The 19,012-nt window shown below is 32.0% G+C and overlaps 1 protein-coding gene across 2 annotated transcripts in view; it reads right to left on the reverse strand.

Annotated features, from left to right (window-relative positions):
• CSMD3 (CUB and Sushi multiple domains 3) overlaps nt 1–19,012 on the reverse strand; it is a 1,211,357-nt gene that overhangs the window by 937,538 nt on the left and 254,807 nt on the right. For both annotated transcript variants that reach the window (XM_003823338.5, XM_034966508.3), the window contains exon 4: nt 9,656–9,850. In XM_003823338.5, the coding sequence (XP_003823386.3) occupies nt 9,656–9,850 (195 nt within the window). The remainder of the gene's footprint in view (nt 1–9,655; nt 9,851–19,012) is intronic.

Genomic DNA, 19,012 nt, shown 5'->3' on the forward strand with positions numbered 1-19,012 from the left:
CGTGTTTTCCAGATTTGTTTAGGGTGTAAGAAAAATAAAAGCTAAATATAATGCTGATTCTAACAAAGATACAAGAATTCAGAACTTGACTTTTGTAAATTAACCTTGCTCTTGGTTTCATCTTACTCTCCTGTTATTTTCTTTTATTACAGTTTGCCTTAATTCCACTTTATGTTATTTAGCTACATATATCATATTTTTTGCTGCATCAACTGCTTTTTTAAAGTTAGCTATAAATTAAATATTAATAGATAATAAGTGGCCTTAATAATTTAGCTTTGAATACTATAGTAACTTCAACAAATGTCGGGAGCAGTAAATGGAAATTGCCTTGGTCAAAATATAAGGAATTAGTGCAAAAAAAAAAAGAAAAAAAACAATTCCTCCCTGACTCCTTAAATATTTAATGTATTTAGACCCAGTTTTACATACATAAAAATTATGGAGTAAAAAGAAAATTATTTATGTTCTTTTAAATCAGATATGCAATTGGAAAAAGCCTAAGAAAAGTGGTTATAAAAAGCCTTTAGATTTCATGCACATTTAGACCAAAAATTAGAGTTTTTGAAGGCATCCAAGTTCCAGAATTTAAATTCTGTTCTCTATTATTAATGATATGGAAGAACTTTCATCACTGAATGGTTCAACCACATATATCTTTTACTTAACTTCCTAAGTTAGTGAGTGATCAATAACATTACACAGGAAAAAAAAGAGAACAAGACCAAAAGTGTACAAAGTATCCCTCCCCAGTGATTGCTGTAAAAATACCTATTACTATGCTTTCTTAGCACAAAACACAAAGGACTTTTCACATGGAATGAGTCTACTAAAATATGTGTCACATAGCATTAAATGTCTTTGGTGGCTACTATTCTCCTTCCTCCATTGGTTTATTCTAATTCATTTTGCTTCGTCTTTAGAGTGGTGGCTTTGCAAAGAGCAAAAGAATACCAGATGGTCATTGCAGTGGTTCACTGAGTTTATATCCTAGCAGGAAGTTAGATGATTGCTTTTCAAGGTTCTTATCATGCATTGAACAGTCTATTTCACCACAGGGGATTCTGAAGCTGTCAATATATTCTTGGCTAAGCATGCCCCATCATTTTCTCTTTAAGACATGGGCCTATATAATCATATGAATGCTTTGTGGACGCAAAGATAATATAACTTGTCTTTCCTTCTACATATTGTGGAATGTAGATTTGTGTTAGAAATGAGTATTTACTTAATGTTTATAAAATTCTGTTTTAATTTTGGGAACAACATCATTAAACTATTTGTTATAGCTTCTTCAAAAATGTAAACTTTCCCTAAACAATCTGGATTTTGCATTTAGAAAATTTACTTTAAAATTCTTATTTGTCAAAACAAGTAAACAAAAAACTCCAAGTAAACAAAAGCCTTCCCAGAAACAAAAGACTCAAAGTTACCAGAATTTGTGTAAGCAATGAAGACTCAGTTGCCTCAAAAAGAGACTGACGTTTTTCTTTGATTTAAAAAATACACAGCTGACATTTTTCTAGGAATTGCACAGAAAGAGAATGAAGTTAAAATCATTCCATCGAAGAAATAAAAATCTCTAAATTTACACTATCGTAACATATAATACTAAAAAAATACACAGATGGTCTCTTTATCGTCAAAGAAAATGGATTAGTTTAAAATAAGAATGATAGATTAAGGAATAAAAAACTTGAACAATAGAGTAAACCAACAAAAATGTTTTTAGCTATTGCATACAAGATGAGGGGGAAAAGTAAATAGTTGCTTGAATGAAAGAAAACACAACTCACAAATGCAAAATGGGGAACATAATGTAAGTCAATATTAAATATATGGCTGACTGTTGCCATGGTGGGGTCAAGGGTGATGGCAGGATAAGAACAGGAAGCTTTGATTTTCTTCCTTGATCATAAGAAACATACATAAGGCCAACACATATTGTTTATATAAGAACACCAGTGGATCTTTTTGCATGAAATTAGACTATACACAGTTAGACAACAACCCAGATCACCTTTCAAATACAAAACTCCCATATTCAATAGACTGAGTTTCATGAGGCCTGTAGCTGTTTCATTAATCATTATACTAGAAATGTGACTTGTGTGTAGTGAGTTTTTAAAATATATGAGTTTATGGCTGGGTGTGGTGGCTCACACCTGTAATCCCAGCACTTTGGGAGGCCGAGGCAAATGGATCACTTGAGGTCAGGAGTTCAAGGCCAGGCTGACCAATATAGTGAAACCCCATCTCTACTAAAAATACAACAATTAGCTTGATGTGGTGGTGCATACCTATAATCCCAGCTACTTGGAAGGATAAGCCAGGAGAATTGCTTGAACCTGGGAGATGGAGGTTGCAGTGAGCTGAGATTGCCCCATTGTACTCCAGCTTGGGCGACAAGAGTTAAACTCTGTCTCAAAAAATAATAATACTAAGTGAAAAATAAAGTAAAATATGTATGTGTTTAATTATTGAATATACTTCAAATGTGAGAACTTCCAGACATGGATAACTCAGAAATGCTATGTTAACTTTGGAAAATATATTTTCAAAAACGATGTCTAATATTTGCTGATCCACACCTAATTTTTAGGGTAATGTGAGGCTTAAAGTTCCTTTTAATGCTGAAAAAATTAATTCTACTGCCTGTATGATCCCAGAACCTAGATACATCCATTCTCTGGTACCCTTAGTTTTTCAGTACCTCATACCTCAGTGTTATTATCATATTCAAAAATATAACTTTACAAATAAATCTTAGTATGTTTGTCCTCTTTTGGTTGTGAACATGATAAAAATAAGGTAGTTATTACTAGTTGTTGAATACCATTGATTAGGTATTTTACATACATTAACTAATATAATCCTTATCTTAATACTATAAGTAAGACTTGCCCCTACTATACAAGTGAGAAAACTGAGGTCTAAAAAATTAAATATATAGGTTAAGGTTTTATATCTTCTCAGTGGCAGAATATGAAGCAAACCAAGGCTTTTATTAGTCTAGAGTCTACTCTTTCCAGAGTTCTTGACTATCTTAGTTTTTAAAATATTCTCCACTATTTCTGAACCCAGGCACATGTTTAACTGTCAATAGATATTTTAAATACGATAAATACAAACGTAACAAGTGATAGCTATTACTTCTATATGATTTTTAAAATAATTGACTTTTATGTGTTTGGAACTAATTAGATAGTTTTGAGCACCTTCTATGTGTTAAGCATTAAATAAATTTTTCAAAACTATCATTTAATCTAATTTCTTTAACCTTCACCATTCTGAAATAAGTAAAAATACTCAGTTTTTGACATAAGAAATAACACACTCAGGTAATACATGGCAGAAATATAAATCAACTCGTAGGTCTTCTACCCCTAAAGACAAATCATGTTGCCTTTACTCCATCACTTTAGATACTACTAAAACAGTCTAATCAGGACATGTATGTTATTTTATAACACAAATGTACTTTTCAAAACAAGATTAAGGTGCATGATAGGGCTATTGAGTGTTGATCTGACTGTTGATTGAATAGCCTGTATTTTCCAGGGAGTGTTGAAGCAGCACCAAGTGACCTGTGATGCTTGTGAAGTTTTCCTTGTGGATTGACATCACTGCAATTTTGTTAGCAGGCTTTGAGCTGATAAAATAATTCCATTACCAAACAATTCATGCTTAACTTGCTTGTTCTTTAAAAGACATGCATAACATGTTTTCTTCATTAGCATCAAATATAACTGCTCACATTAAGAAACTAGATCTCTATGTGAAATGACAGCTAATGAAAGCTGAATGTGCCCAAATAATATTGCTCAGATACTGGCAAGTGTGGTGGTGGAACTCAAAGTCTGTGCTAAAACATTTTCTGAAATAATATTTAAAATAATATGTTTGAAAATGAACTCAGTCAAACCATCAATGCTTCAATCCTCGAAAAGAACTTTTAATACATGGTTCATGACATTTTTATATTCAATAGTGCATTTGAGTCCTTTCTTCTTTGGTGTAAAAGAGGTTACCACTGACGCTACTCTCTCTGTGATTCAGAGAGTTACAATAACACATTGTCTTTTCTGGGAGTGGGTTTAAGAAAAAAGGAGATGACAGTTTACAACGGTTTTTAATAAAATGTTTTTAAAAACTACAGATTTTAGGCTGGGCGTGGTGGCTCACACCTGTAATCCCAGCACTTAGGGAGGCTGAGGCGGGCAGATCACGAGGTCAAGAGATCAAGACCTGGCCAACATGGTCAAACCCTGTCTCTACTAAAAAAACAAAAATTAGCTTGGTGTGGTGGCACACGCCTGTTGTCCCAGCTACTCGGGAGGCTGAGGCAGGAAAATCGCTTGAACCTGGGAGGCAGAGGTTGCAGTAAGCCGGGATTGTGCCACTGCACTCCAGCCTGGTGACAGAGCAAGACTCTGTCTCAAAAAAAAAAAAAAAAAAAAAAACTACAGATTTTAGCTACAAAAAAATGCTAAAAAATAATCTTTAGAGTGAATAGAAAAAACTGGGCTTTGTTTTGATTGAGTACATAAAATCTTACAATAAAATATATTTTCATTTTGGCGAAGTACAATTTATTATTATATTTAAGCACTATATGGGAATGAATAGAAATATGGCACCAAATTATTTTTGTGTCTTGTTTCAATATAGTACTTTTCAGTTTTCTTTAAGTTAGTTTTATCAATAACCTTATCTATTATTTATTTAGTATCATATTTCTGATATCACATTTCAGCATTTACTCATATGTAATTGGGACTTACTATGCATAAAATAAATGACATTTTTTATTTCCTACTGTCTTTGTGAGGTAATTTCCAGATACAGAGCAGGGAACAAGTAAACATAATAAATATCCTTTCATTAACTAAGTCACTACTTCTTTGGAGGAATTTTGGTATATAAAATTTTAAAAATTACTAGGCTAAAGCTTCCTACTTCTTTCTTCTCCAACTATTGTCTTTTATTGCTCAGCCCAATTCCATGTTTTGGTATTACATTTTGATCCAGAAAATTGTTGATCAAAGTTTTTTGGCAGGAGAATAATATAATATGGTGACAAATCAAGCTGCTGTTCTTATTTCATCAGTCATTTCTCTAACACATTGTGGAAAACAGTCTTCCAAGAATAAAACTTGGAAGATTTATTTTTCTTTGTCAAAGGCAACAGTTTCCTCATTAGCCCTTTTGCTTATATGTACTGTAAATATATGGTTTAAGTCACTCAGCAATAATTTACCATACAACATCTACATCACTAACATCCAAGCTTCTCCAAAAACTATCTCACCTGTCAGATCACAGTAAACTCTGTCAACATTTTATAGCATCACATCCCCTTATTGATCAGTCCTTTCCCTGAGCCCTCATATGCATTCCAAGTTCTTTCTTTTTGGCCACAAATATACTCAAATCATCAATACAATATACCACTCTTTTAAAATTTTCTTTAGTTAATCTAAAATTCACATTTCTAATTTAGCCATATGTTTCCTATGACTGCCTTCTTAAATCTTAATATGTTAACTCTTCCATCAAAAGTATGTGTCTCTTTTACATACAATTCTATTAGTTTTTCCTGGGGTATGTGTATTATATTGCCATTCTGAATGCAAAATATAATTATGAATTTTGGAATTGTTAACATAGGAATAGCATAACCATTTCCCCTCATCTGCCACTTCATCTGTGAGAACTGGGTTAAAAAGGATTCTAAAGCTACATCATGTGCTCCAGGTATTCTCATTCAAGACTTGGCGCATAGGAATTAGGCTTCACTTTGTACAGAATGTTGCTTAGCCCAGCAGCAGGCAGTTAGTTGACTTTTACAAATACTACCAGATGGTGTTGATAAAATTCATCCTGCCTGTGAACAAACACAAAACCTTTACACCATACCCTCTAGGTTGATGTGGAATACATTTTTTCTTAATTAAACTACCATTGTTAGGAAGCATCAAAAGAACTCTCTACAAGCAAAGGTTTCATCAAGGAGAGACTCTACATAAATTCCAGGGAAAGCAATGAGTAGATCATTACAGAGTTATCAGCCCCCTGCAAAGTTATAAATTAAAGAATCAGTATGCTATCAAGTGGCAAAGAAAAGCAGAGGGAAGGCATGAACTGAGTAGTCTGCCATCTTTTCTTTGGAAATGAATGACAACTACACACACTGCATATACAGTACTCCATTCTTTAAGTTTTAATGAAAAAATTGGTTAGTGAGAGATAAATCACACCTTAGAAAGTTAGATCATGTGCTCTATGAAGTATGACTTAGACTCTACCTTTAGCCAGTGAATATTAGTAACACGTGAGAACTAATTTTGAGGCTGGAAAGGAAAATCTGTACTTTCTACATGAATTATTGTTTCATTCAAAATGTTCTTGCTCTATATAGTTTGTATTTTTAGCAATTATCTGTAAAATCTTCTCTTAAAGCGTTGTCCCTAGCTGAACTTCCTTGCACTCAATGGGCGATATTAATACCTTCCTTATCAAGATTCCTAGCTTACTCTACAGATTCTGCTACTAAAGCAATCATCATACATTACTGCAATTACTTGATTACTGTCTGCCCCACTGGACCACAGGTTCTTAAAAACAGAAAATGTGTCTTAATCAATCTTTTGATTCTCAGCACATAACATAATGCTTTGCAGAAGGAAGGCCCTTAATAAATACATACAAATCAGTAAATTTATTCATTAGTGTTACAGCTGAGGAGAAAAAAAAGTGACCTGGGTAGACTAAAGTTAATCAGGTAGCATTTTCAAAAATAGTGGGTGCCAATTTTGATAGATTTTAAAAAATCATAGAAGTTAGAGTGGAAGTCATATCTTGCTGGGACCTGGGAGTGAAGAGTAGGGAAGTAAATACTCTGGTAGCAGAGTTTAACCCTGAAACTAAAATGGCAATAGAAAAAAAAAAAAAAAAAAGCAATAGAAGCATTGGTTTTAGGGTTAGATTTGAACAGAAGGACATTTGATATTATTCCATTTCAAATTTGTCTTCGTTGACTGTATATCCTTTCTTTAGGTAGGAGATAGTAACAGGTGCTAAGGAAAAGTTGGATGATAGAGCTAACATAAGTAATAAATTGGTATGTAACTGATGTTTTATGAATGCTATTACATTAAACTCTAACAGGTTTATGATTTTGGTATGTCTGCCTCTCTCTTCATCCCAGTATAGCTAAAAAAAATAGCTTCCAAAATAATTCAATTATTACTCTAAGTCTATAGTCAATAAGTGGCAGAATCAGTATTCAGAATAAGGCCTTTCTGATTCCAAAGGCTATTGTCTGAATTGAGATGAAGGAACCTAACAACAGAGATTCATTTTCAGGCAGTGTTGAGAATGCTCCATTGAAATCTCTTCAAAGTACCTCTTAGTTTTAAGTGTCTTACTACTTGGTTTTTAAGAATTTTAATATGCCTCTGATTTAGGGAGTTTTACGGTTTTTTTTAAAGACTGCATTTCTGCTGATTTCCATATAATATTCCATATAATATCCAATTCCTCCAATTACAAAGAAAAGTTCTTAAACAGAGACACAAATTATTTTGGTGATGTATCAAAAAGGTAACAAGTTCAGGCTTTGGAACCTGAGAGAATATTTCAGACCTTGCTTCTTTACCACAGCCCATTTGCTTTTGGGAGACATTTCTCCATTGAATGCTCATGTTTCTGCATATCTTGTGAGCACAGGTACCAGTTATCCTGCTTTTTTGTACCTGGTTATCCTTCTGTACAGAAAATAGCCGAGGAGAATATAGTGTTTTCCACCACAGCAAAGGATAACTCTGCTTACAGCCTTGAGAGACAGAGATAGTGCTCCCTCCAGAGGAAAGAATGGGAGGGCCTACTGCCCATTATAAAAGAGTCAGGTTTCTAAGCTCATGGTTCATCTCTTATAATACTATTTAGTATGTTGTGCAGGTTTCTCACACTCTTCATGCCATTCTATGAGAATTAGGGCTTGGGAAACTGGCACAAATCCTGCTATTCTTGCTCCTAGTGCTGCTGTGAGTAATAAACTATCCTTTATTTCTGACTCAACAGTCTTGTGTTTTTCATCAACATCCATAAAACTGTGGCAAAGAATTTTAACTTGAAAGTAGAGTAAAATGTCAGAACTCTTCATAGTTCTTGATGTTTACCAGCTGAGTAATCTAGAGCAATTATTTTTAAATATCTGAGCTTCAGTTTCCTATTATAGTGAAATTTAAAAGTGATAATGCTTATAAATTTCATAGTATATTTATAGTGCTTAAATAAATGATAGCTAATAGCAGTTATTCAATATTAGTAGCAACAGCAGCAGTAGCAGTAATGATAGCGGTAATCGTGGTAGCCGTAGTAGTTGAAGCATACGCAGCAACGGAATCTAACATTGAAAGAATGCCAACATATAGCAGACATTTTTACTAAGCAGCCAGTGTAGCTTATCTTATTTAATCTTCACAAGAAATGGAACAGGTGTTTTGTGTTTTGTTTTGTTTTCATTAGTTAAATGAGGTAAATGAGACTCAAATTGTTGAACTGATTTTCCTGAGGTAACTCACATGGCAATTGACAAAGCTGGGATAAGAAGCTTGTTGTGTCTAATTACCAGGAGGTTGTGGTGCATGCATTTGCAGTGACATGTTTGGGAGGAAGCTACAAAGTAATTTAGATGGGCAGTTGGACATTCCCACATCCCAGTCATGGAGGAATTACAGAAGCATATGCTTATTAAGGAAAAAAAGAAGCCCAGAGGAAACACAATGTTGGCCTCCAGAATTTTTGTAAGAAAAATCCATCCATGTGCTTAGCTAATGTTGAACACGTTCTGTTTCCCAAGCTCTGTATTTTGAACCTTTGTCCACATTATTATATTATTGTGTTTTCCCCATGATACAAATAATCTTAATAGTATTGATAGTAAACAAATGCAGCATAATTAATTTCGAAAATTTCCATGCTGTCTTCTATCAGAAAGATTTAGACTCAGTCAATATTTCTTAAAACAATTTTGACAGCCCAATTAAATTTCTAATCATAAACTCCATGTTTTAAATATAAATATGAAAGCATATAAATACACAATGCATGCATAACTATGCATATAGAGATATATAATTTACTACCTAATTTCACAAGCAATGTGAAAGAGATACTAGTCAATACTAGAATTTAGTATTTTTCTCTCCTTTTCATGTAGTATATGAGACTATTTATCCTTTAGGTTTTTGTTTTGTTTTGTTTTTTGAGACAGAGTCTTGCTCTGTCGCCTAGGCTGGGGTGCAGTGGCGCGATCTCAGCTCACTGCAGCCTCCACCTTCTGGGTTCAAGCAATACTCCTGCCTCAGCCTCCCGAGTAGCTGGGACTACAGGCGTTCACTACCACACATGGCCAATTTTTGTATTTTTAGTAAAGATGGGGCTTCACTATATTGGCCAGGCTGGTCTCAAACTCCTGACCTCAAGTGATCCACTCACCTCAGCCTCCCAAAGTGCTGGGATTACAGGCGTGAGTCACCATGCCTGGCCTCTCTATCCTTTAGATTTCGTAGAAGAAACAGGCACCAAACACATTTTTCAAATACACTGGCTGATAACAACTCTCATTTTTAAAGTGTTTTCATTTTACCTCTACAGATAGGAACAGGAAAATCCCACGAAGCTGTATTAACTGAATTGGCTATGCAGGTGAGCTGAGGGTGGCCATCAAGGATGTATCCAGTTACACAGCTGTAGCGGATCTTGTCCCCGACGTCGAATCTTGTACCATATAATACACCTTTGGGTGGAACACCAGGATTTCCACAAGAGCTACTCTGCAATTCTATTAAAAAGGAGGAAAAGGATAGTTTACAGTTATTTCAATAAGCAGTTTATTGTTTTAGATGTATAAAATTATATATGTAAATATGGATATTCTTATTTCTTTGGAGAAGAGTCACTGAAAGGAACTGTCTTCTATTCCAATACATGTGACAGTGAATATGGGAAGAAAACTAAACCTTATCACAGAGGTATTATTGGTCATTCTTTATGCTAGAAAGTTTTAGATATTATATTAGTCTTCAGAGCATTACTCATATATTAATATTTACTCAGATAAGTAAAACTGAGGATAATATCATTCACATGGCTTTTTCAAAGTTACATTCTAATAACATAGTAATAAGCAAATTCATTTCCTTAATATTATCTTCAGTCCTTCAGTGCTTAATCTTAAACCATGAACCTAGATAAAATACACATTTTTCATGGAAACCTTTATTTCATTTAAATGAGAAAAATACAGTGGAGTAGTAAATGGACAATTTTTAAAGTTAGGGAGGGTGAGCTAGAATTCCAACTCTATTATTTGTTATTAACCTTGAGTGTATACTACGAATGATAATAATAAGTGCAAACAGTTGTAACATTTTAATTAGATCAATAGGCAAAATATATGGAAAATGATATATCAGAATGTTTTACCTATCACCTTCTTATTCTATTAGTTAATGCTTAAAACTAAACAAGTACACAAACATAAGAGTTTTTTAAATAATATTCAATTCAGAAAAAATCCAACTTTAGATTAAATGAAAAAATTTTTTTGAAAATAGCAGAACTTCAGGACTGCTATTAGATATTTAAAAATATCTAATTTAAATTAGATATTTAAATTAGATATTTAATTATTTAATTAGATATTTTATTTATTTAAATATCTAAATATTTAAATATCTAATTTAAATTAGATATTAAAAAATATCTAATCTAATATTAAAAAATATTAGAGATTATTTGTTCTCATATTGTTTTCTAAATTTTTATTTTATTACTGTTATATTACCTTTATACTACAAATAATAATAAAAACACAAACAGTAATTAATGAACTAAAAGATATTCCAACTTGAGTAAAGTCAGTAGTTAATAGTATTGTGCAAACGTTAATTTCTTAGTTTTGGCCATTTTGCTGCAGTTCCATAAGTAGTTATATTAAGGGAAACTAATTAAGACTATATGGGAACTACTGTTCTTGCAAAATAATAAGCTGAAAGTCATGTTGCAATAAAAAGTAAAATATTTTCCCATTTTGCTTTGATATTTATTTCATTTGTGCAGTTACTAAATTCTATATAATATTACAATGCTAATTCAAATAATTACAAACCATTGTAATAATTAAAATATCGATGTCAATATTAAGCAAAAATATTAAAATACAAAATGGTTCACAATATATAGCTTAATTTTGAGAGTGTTTTTTAAACTTTCATTAATTTTTTGCCTAAACTTTTCAAAGCAAGTAAAAGAAAAATCACAGATTAATTTCCAGTATGAGGTCAATTTAATCAAGAAAAATGTATTGAGCACAGGACATCCATATATTTTAGAGAAAAAATATTTACTTTGAGTTTTAAAAATGGAGTTTTAGGTTTCTTAAAACTAGAAAAGTGAAGAAATTGGCTAATATTTACTAGACATAAATGGTTTCAATAGACAATTTTCTTAATAATACATTCTAAACTTAAATTTGTAAAATATTTAGTGTCAGTAGTGAAGGTTATTTCTAATTTTTTATTTTGTTATTTCTCCAAGACATTAGCTATATGTGAATTTTCAGTAAAACAATACAACTTTATTGTCTGTGAATTTTGAGCGACTTTTAAAGAAACACTTTGAACAGTAGTTTATTTTGAAATACTTAATTTTTTGGAAAATTATTTGATTAATAGATGAGATGTTTGTTCCAAGAGACAGTGAGGTTAATAAGTTTTGACAAAATGAATAAGAATTCAATCCTCTGAATATAGTAATAACAAAGGAGATACTTTTAATGAAACTACCACTTTTGGCCGTAGAATTAATCCACTCCTCTTCCTTCCACCCTCTAAAAAATAATTAAGGTCAGGACTTCAATTATCATAAAGTTATATGTCTAGGAGAAAAGTGGTTTCCAAATTATGTCACAGGAAGCAACTAGGTGGGGGAATAAAATGAAAGAGAAGAAAGCTCTGAATAGTTTTTGAACTCAAAATTAACTTTGATTTAAATGAACAAATAAATGTATCCAGAATAAAGTACCTAAAGCAAAATGGAAATCATGTCAGGTGAAGCAGTGAATGAATAGTAACATTGAATGGAATCTTAATAGATTACCTAATCTGCTGCCTTATTGCTTAATTACTTCTAAAACTGATAAAAATTTAGGTTATTTCAAAATGAAACTCAAGACAATTTTAAAGCATATCTGGACTTCACTTTCAGGAAAGTCCTGCTGTTGTTTGTGCCTGTTTATCATCTTCATATAGAGAAACATCTACCCATCATCCTCTGTTAACTGAGTAATTCATAAAGACAGTTAAGATGTTTTACATTCAGGTTTAATCAATCCTGATTCTATAACCATTGCTCATGGATTATATTTTTGTCTTCTTCCAACCCTTTAATTCAGGACTTCTCTCTATGCTGTCTATGTGCATTTTCAAAGGCAAAGCAAGTATGATGTGTCACTAACTGAAGTATAAAACCCACCATCAAAAAAGATTATGTTCTGATTGAACATTCTCTTCTTACTCTTAATGTTTTAAAACTAAGTAGTGCTGCATATTTAAACTTTTGAATTAAATTTACTTTTAAGTAATAAAAAGTTTTAGAAATTGCTAAGATAGACTAGATTTTAGATAATGTTTCTGCCAGCCATCCAGAGTTTGAATTTCAGAACAGAAAACCAAACACCACATATTCTCAATTATAAGTGGGAGCTGAAAAATGAGAACACATGGACACAGGGAGGGGAACAACAACACTGGGAGGGTGGGGATGGATAGAGTATTAGGGAAAAGAGCTAATGCATGCTGGGCTCAATATCTAGGTGATGGGTTGTTATGTGCAGCAAACCATCATGGCACACTTTTACCTATGTAACAAACCTGCACATCCCGGACATATACCCAAACTTAAAAAAAAAAAATAAAGTATGTTTAAAAAAGAAAAGAAAATCAATTACTCAACCATGTTCAATAAATCAAAATATAAAATAATTATTAAATATATGTTGTAAGTATTTTCAGTAAGTGATGATATTGCTTAAAATATATAAAATTATAGATTTTATATATTTAAATATATACAGATTTATAAGTGAAGTGAAGTCAAAAATACAGATTTATAAGCGAAGAATTTTTTTGTAATTCATCAGATGTACATGCAAGCTAGACACATTATACTTGTTATCTCAATGTGTTTTGAAGCAAATAATTACACCTAAAAGCAGAGTTGCAAAATATAAAATAATTATTAAATATATGTTGTATTTACAGTAAGTGATGATGTTGCTTAAAATATATAAATTAAGGAAAACAGAGATTTATAAGTATAATGAAGAATTTTTTTGTAATTCATCAGATGTACATGCAAGCTAGACACATTATACTTGTTATCTCAATGTGTTTTTGAAGCAAATTATTATACCTGAAAGCAGAGTTGCTGAAAAGACTTCAGTTATCTTCTTTTACCAGCAGATGACAGTAATATATCGATTAAGAGGTTTAGGTGACTAACACAAAATAATTATAGAATCTGAAAAATTGTCTTCTAACGTCCCATAATACAATGATTAAAATGGGATTGCAGTAGGGGAGGCAGTACTTTAAAACCAATTACACAATATTCTTGGTTGAGCACTTAGAGCGGGCAGGTTGATGAACTGAGATCACTGGAAAATAAACCTGAAGAATTTGTACTCAAAATATGTCTCTGAAAATGTCAGAGACTCTTTATGTTAAGTTTACTGCTCTAGGCATAACAAATTATTTAGTCTAATTAAAATCCATCTGGTTTTGGCTGGAAATATGTATATTTTATTTATCTTCTCACAGTATTGAGATTATCAGCAAATATGAAGACATTTTGACAACATAGACTATTCTAAAGTGTAGAAGATTTTTGATATTGCAAAATAATTCCTTGGAAAATATACAAGATAAACTTTTAAAATTCCAGTTGTGTTTAAAGGGGTAGAGTTCAGTGACACTCTTCTCTATTAGTTGAAAGAAAAGATCAATTACTTGGTAAGTGACACTGACACTATTTTATTCATCAGAAGCTTTTAAGAGTTACCACTAACATTGCTCTATCATATGTACTAGTTAATACTACAGCATGTCCCTTGCCTTCTGAGTAAACAGTTTGAGAAAGTCAAACTTCATTGTTGAGTATCAGCTTCGATAGGCATTTGGGCATTCTTCCACTTAAATCTCACAAAACACTCGACATTATGGGTATAATTCTCCCCATTGTGTAGAAAGGAAAACTGAGACTCAGAAAGATTAAGTAACTTTCCAAAGGCCACCCACTAATAAATAGTAGACTTGTGGTTCAAACCTAGGTTTCCTAACTCAAAAGCCTTAGATCATTTCACAATTACATATTGCTATCTACAAAAGGCAGATATTCATTCCACAAGTATTTATTAAACATCTATCATCAGCAATGCTCTGGGGATATAGTCTAGCAAAAGGTAGACATGGAGTTTATGATTTGGTGGCTACCAAAAGCAATAAATGAGTAATTTACAGAATAGTAATTGTATTGCGACATGTGGCAGAAACGAAACATGTAAGTTATACTAAAGGCATATAATGGAGAAATCTGAATTAGTATTGATTAAGAGGAGATCTGGAAAGGATTTCCTGATAAAGAAAGGCTTTAATTGTGATCTGAAAAGGATAAAAAGTTAGTTTTTGTTTGTTTGTTTCCAAGGGCAGTGAACAAGTATATTTGAAATAGAAAAGTATAAGAATCAAAGTACTGTAATAGTTATTAGGTTTAGCAATACAATGAAGACAGGTTTCATGGAAATGGTAGGGTAGTGTAGAAACTAGATTGCGAAAAAATATTTCGAAAGGCTTGATCATAGATGGCTTCACGCAGTGATGTATATCCTTTTCATAGGCTCATAAATATGAAGGAGAACTATTTCCTCATTAAATATTTGGTCGTGGGGTGCTATCTGCTTTTTAAAAGAGTAATTGAGAGTAAATAATTAAAATACATTCTATAAATGTACAAGTGAGCAGAGATTTTCATAAGCATGCATGATATAAAGTGTGTAAGTTTACTAATTTAATACTAATTCAATGTTGAGTGGGAAAATTGTGATAAAACGGATTATCAAAATTAATTTTAAAAAAATTAGTAGCCAAAATGATGTATGCATATTATTTTAATATGAGAATACCAATTTTATAAGACTGTTGATATTATTACATAAAACAATATATGTTAGTCATGTATATTTTTAGCAAGCACTCAATATGTGACAAATATTATTAACTCAATAAATTGCAGTTTTATTATTATTATAATCAATTGTGTATTTGAGACATCAAAATTAGATGTGATTATATTATGATCTTCTAGAGGTTGTGTCATAAGTATCAAATTTTCATTAAATGTAATGAAGTATGTTAGATCATTCTTGGTCTTAAAAATTAATTAAAAAATAGTAATTTAGTCAAGGGTAAAATTCAATTGCTCCTCTCCGAATCATAAAGGAAATCCAAGGTCTAATCTTAACTTTTGGCAGAAAATTTCTATAAACAAATTCACAGAAAGTCCCCTATAGGTGTCATTGATTTCTTCATTCTTTTGTCTATTATTTGGTATCATATATTAAGCACCATTCCAAGCACAGTAGTTACCAAAAGATATATTCAATGAATTGCAGGCTAAAAATTCCAGATAATTTTCAAAAAGAAAATAAGTAAGTTTAAAATGCAATTTAAATCTTGAAAGAGAGCATATATAAAGGACTATAGAAGAACAAAATTTTTGTTATGGTTTCCTTGGATAAATGAAATAAAACTCTACCAAGAAATTTTAAAAAAAAAGTGTGTGATTAATACTAATAAACATGTTACAACAGTCTCATTCTTTAAAAAAAATACCCAATTTGTTGGGAGCACATGTATAGTTGCGAAAGGCAAAATGTTTTACAAATTATCAGGAAGAAAACCTTACTTTGAAAATGGGAATGAAAAATTTAAAAAAGGGATAACAGACATCTTGACTACAGAATTGCATAATTATTCAGTCAAATAGATGAAGCATGATCCTGCTGAGATCAATTAACAATGCTTTAAAACACTGCAAAATTATATCTACTAAGGGAAGTAAAATCAAGTTGTTTGTACTTCTTAGAGAAAATTAATCTCAGGGTTTATTTCCCAGATGATTAAAAATAATTTAGGAGAGCATAACATCACGCTGAAACAAAACGTTTTGCACCTAGTGCCTCTCATCCTGAGACTTCCAAACACTTAAACAAATCCATTTTCCAAATTTTTTAGTGATACAAAATGTTCTTTATTACAAATATTGAACCATTTCATTCACACAGGACATAAATGGTATAGTTTGGAATTTACCTGGGGACTTCAGTTTGAGCAAACATTTTATGAGTGTTTTGAATCACCTATTGCATCTATAACGTCCTCATGGTCTTTTCTTTCAGTACATAAAACTGAATGAAATTTATTTCTATATACATTTACTTCCTCACCAGATTTTGAGCATCTTGAGAAGAGGGACTCTAATTCATCTTTGTATACCAAGAATTTAGCACACTGTGTTGTCCCCAAGCAAAAAAGAATTAAACTAATTGCATTATCTCCTTGAGTAGAAAAACTTAAAAGTTAATTATCACACAGATCTCATAGAATTAAATGTTTAAATGCAAAATAATAGAGTGGAATCTGTAGTATAGAAGAGAGTTGCAGGAATAGCATGATTTAAACTTGTTTTAATAAGCACTGGATCACATTGGCACCATGTGATTTTGTATGAGTCAAATTACATAGTTATGTGATTCAATTCTGTTTCTATGTGAAAATCCATTCACTTCTGTAAGCCATTTCCTTTCCATAAGTATAATTTCTAAGCTGGAGTCATGTCACAGACCTCACTGGAATGCTGGAGATGTTGCAAACATGAGGCCGCATTTGCCGTTTTGGAAGTCATCCTGGAACTTCAAAAAGGTTCAGAGTTGCTAATCAAAAGGACAACTATTATATGTTATTTGTTATTATTATTATTATCATTATTTGTTTGTTATTATTTTAACTTGTTGAAAGGGAACCCAAATAAATTACTGGTTGCTAGAAAAGAAATAAGAGCAAGACAGTACTATCTTAGCTGGGCTGCCTAAGAGGAAAATAGATTATTGGATTGATTTTAGGGAGGAATGAACACAGATTAAAATGTATTATAAGCAGTAGGAGAAAAGTCTATTGTCATTTTAAAAAAATATTTAGATAAGTCTCAGGGTAAGATGGATATATTTCCAAGGAAAGAAAGTATGAAGCATTGGAAAAGTTAGTGTAAAACCAAACACATACACACTTATGCTATGTTGGTAATGTCATTCTGTTTTCATATTGTGGATATAGATAAGGTCCACTGGCACTACAGAAAAATATTTCAGCATCAGATGTAGATTTATGGTTAAATACAAGGTAGAAAATACTTTGCACCATATACAAGGACAAGTCATTAGTTATGTTGACCCATGAATAAGAGGTAATGCCCATTCAATTGGAAATATCTGTGCCCTTTTATTGGCTAAATAAATTTTATCACCCAAAATGAATTTACAAAAACAATATTATATTTTTGTTTTGTAAACTCTATAACCACCATTGTGTTAACATAGTTGGGTGAAAGGATCATGAAATATAAAAAGTTATGATTATTAGAAGCTAACTCTGTTGTACATAACTACCAGAATATTACCAAAACCAAAGAAATACAAATACAAAAAGGAGGCATATTAGCAGCCATACTCACATTAAAGTTTCTGAACATGGAATAATGTTGCATTTAGCACAGAGTAGCATTTGACAGATTGATTCAGAATAATAGAAAAATATGAATAGACTCTCCTCTGACAGAATTGGGACAAGTATCTGTATTAAGACTTTTGGATAAAGGTAATTTAATTCTTTAAAAAGATGTGTTAAGCCGATCATGGATAATTTACTGGAATTATATATTCAACAAATATGAAGACTGAGAAATGCCACTGTATTTTAGCAGTTAATCCATCACCAAATAATTATTGAAGCCCGAGGCACAAATGTCAAATGAGTATAAAATATGGCATGACACCATTTCTATCTTGTTGAAATATAACTCAAGTTGGAAAAATAAGACATACACGGTAATGACCTGGAAATTAAAAAATAAAACTGATTCCATAAGCTGATTTTTAAAAAACAATTTTAACTATTATATACATATGCTAAAGGAAGACTATTTTATGAAATGAGATAAGTAAGTTTTTAGTTGGAGAGGATTCAGAAGAGTCAAATAAATCATATGACTAAGACCTATAGAGAGGAATGTCCAAGATGTAGTCAAGAGCGGTATATGCAGAATAGGTTGGTTTTAATACATTGGTCTGAATAGGTTGATACATATAAGGAAACACAGAATGTAACTTCAGAAAATAATCTTAGGGTTGCACTTTGGAAAGACTTGAAATTAGCTGTTTTAGGGTCAATGCTAAGCTGCTACTGATGCTGCCAAAAAAAAAAAAACAAAACAACAAAAACAAAAACAAAAAAAACTCACAACGAATTGCTTAAATAAGATACCAGTTATTTCCCTTCATGTGACTCTCTCATTGCTCTAGGCTAGGAGAGACTGGACTGTGCCCTCAGGCCATCAGGGACTCAGTTTGTTTTCCAACTTGCTACTCAATCCTCCCCTAGGGCATTGCCTTTGTCCTTTGTCTATAAGGAGAAGCTGGGTTGCTGCAAATGTTGAATTAGAGGCTACTGAGTTGAATGAGAAGATGTTAAGGGAAAGCAACAACAACAGCAACAAACTTCTCTGGGAGATGCGCAGCAGTTTTGTTGTTGCTGTTGTTGTTGTTATCGTTTTTCTCTCAAGGCCCACTATAGTTCCTCATGGAACAGAGACCTGGTGGAGCAGAAAACAG

This window comes from Pan paniscus, chromosome 7 (assembly GCF_029289425.2).
Source record: "Pan paniscus chromosome 7, NHGRI_mPanPan1-v2.0_pri, whole genome shotgun sequence".
NCBI lineage: Eukaryota > Metazoa > Chordata > Mammalia > Primates > Hominidae > Pan > Pan paniscus.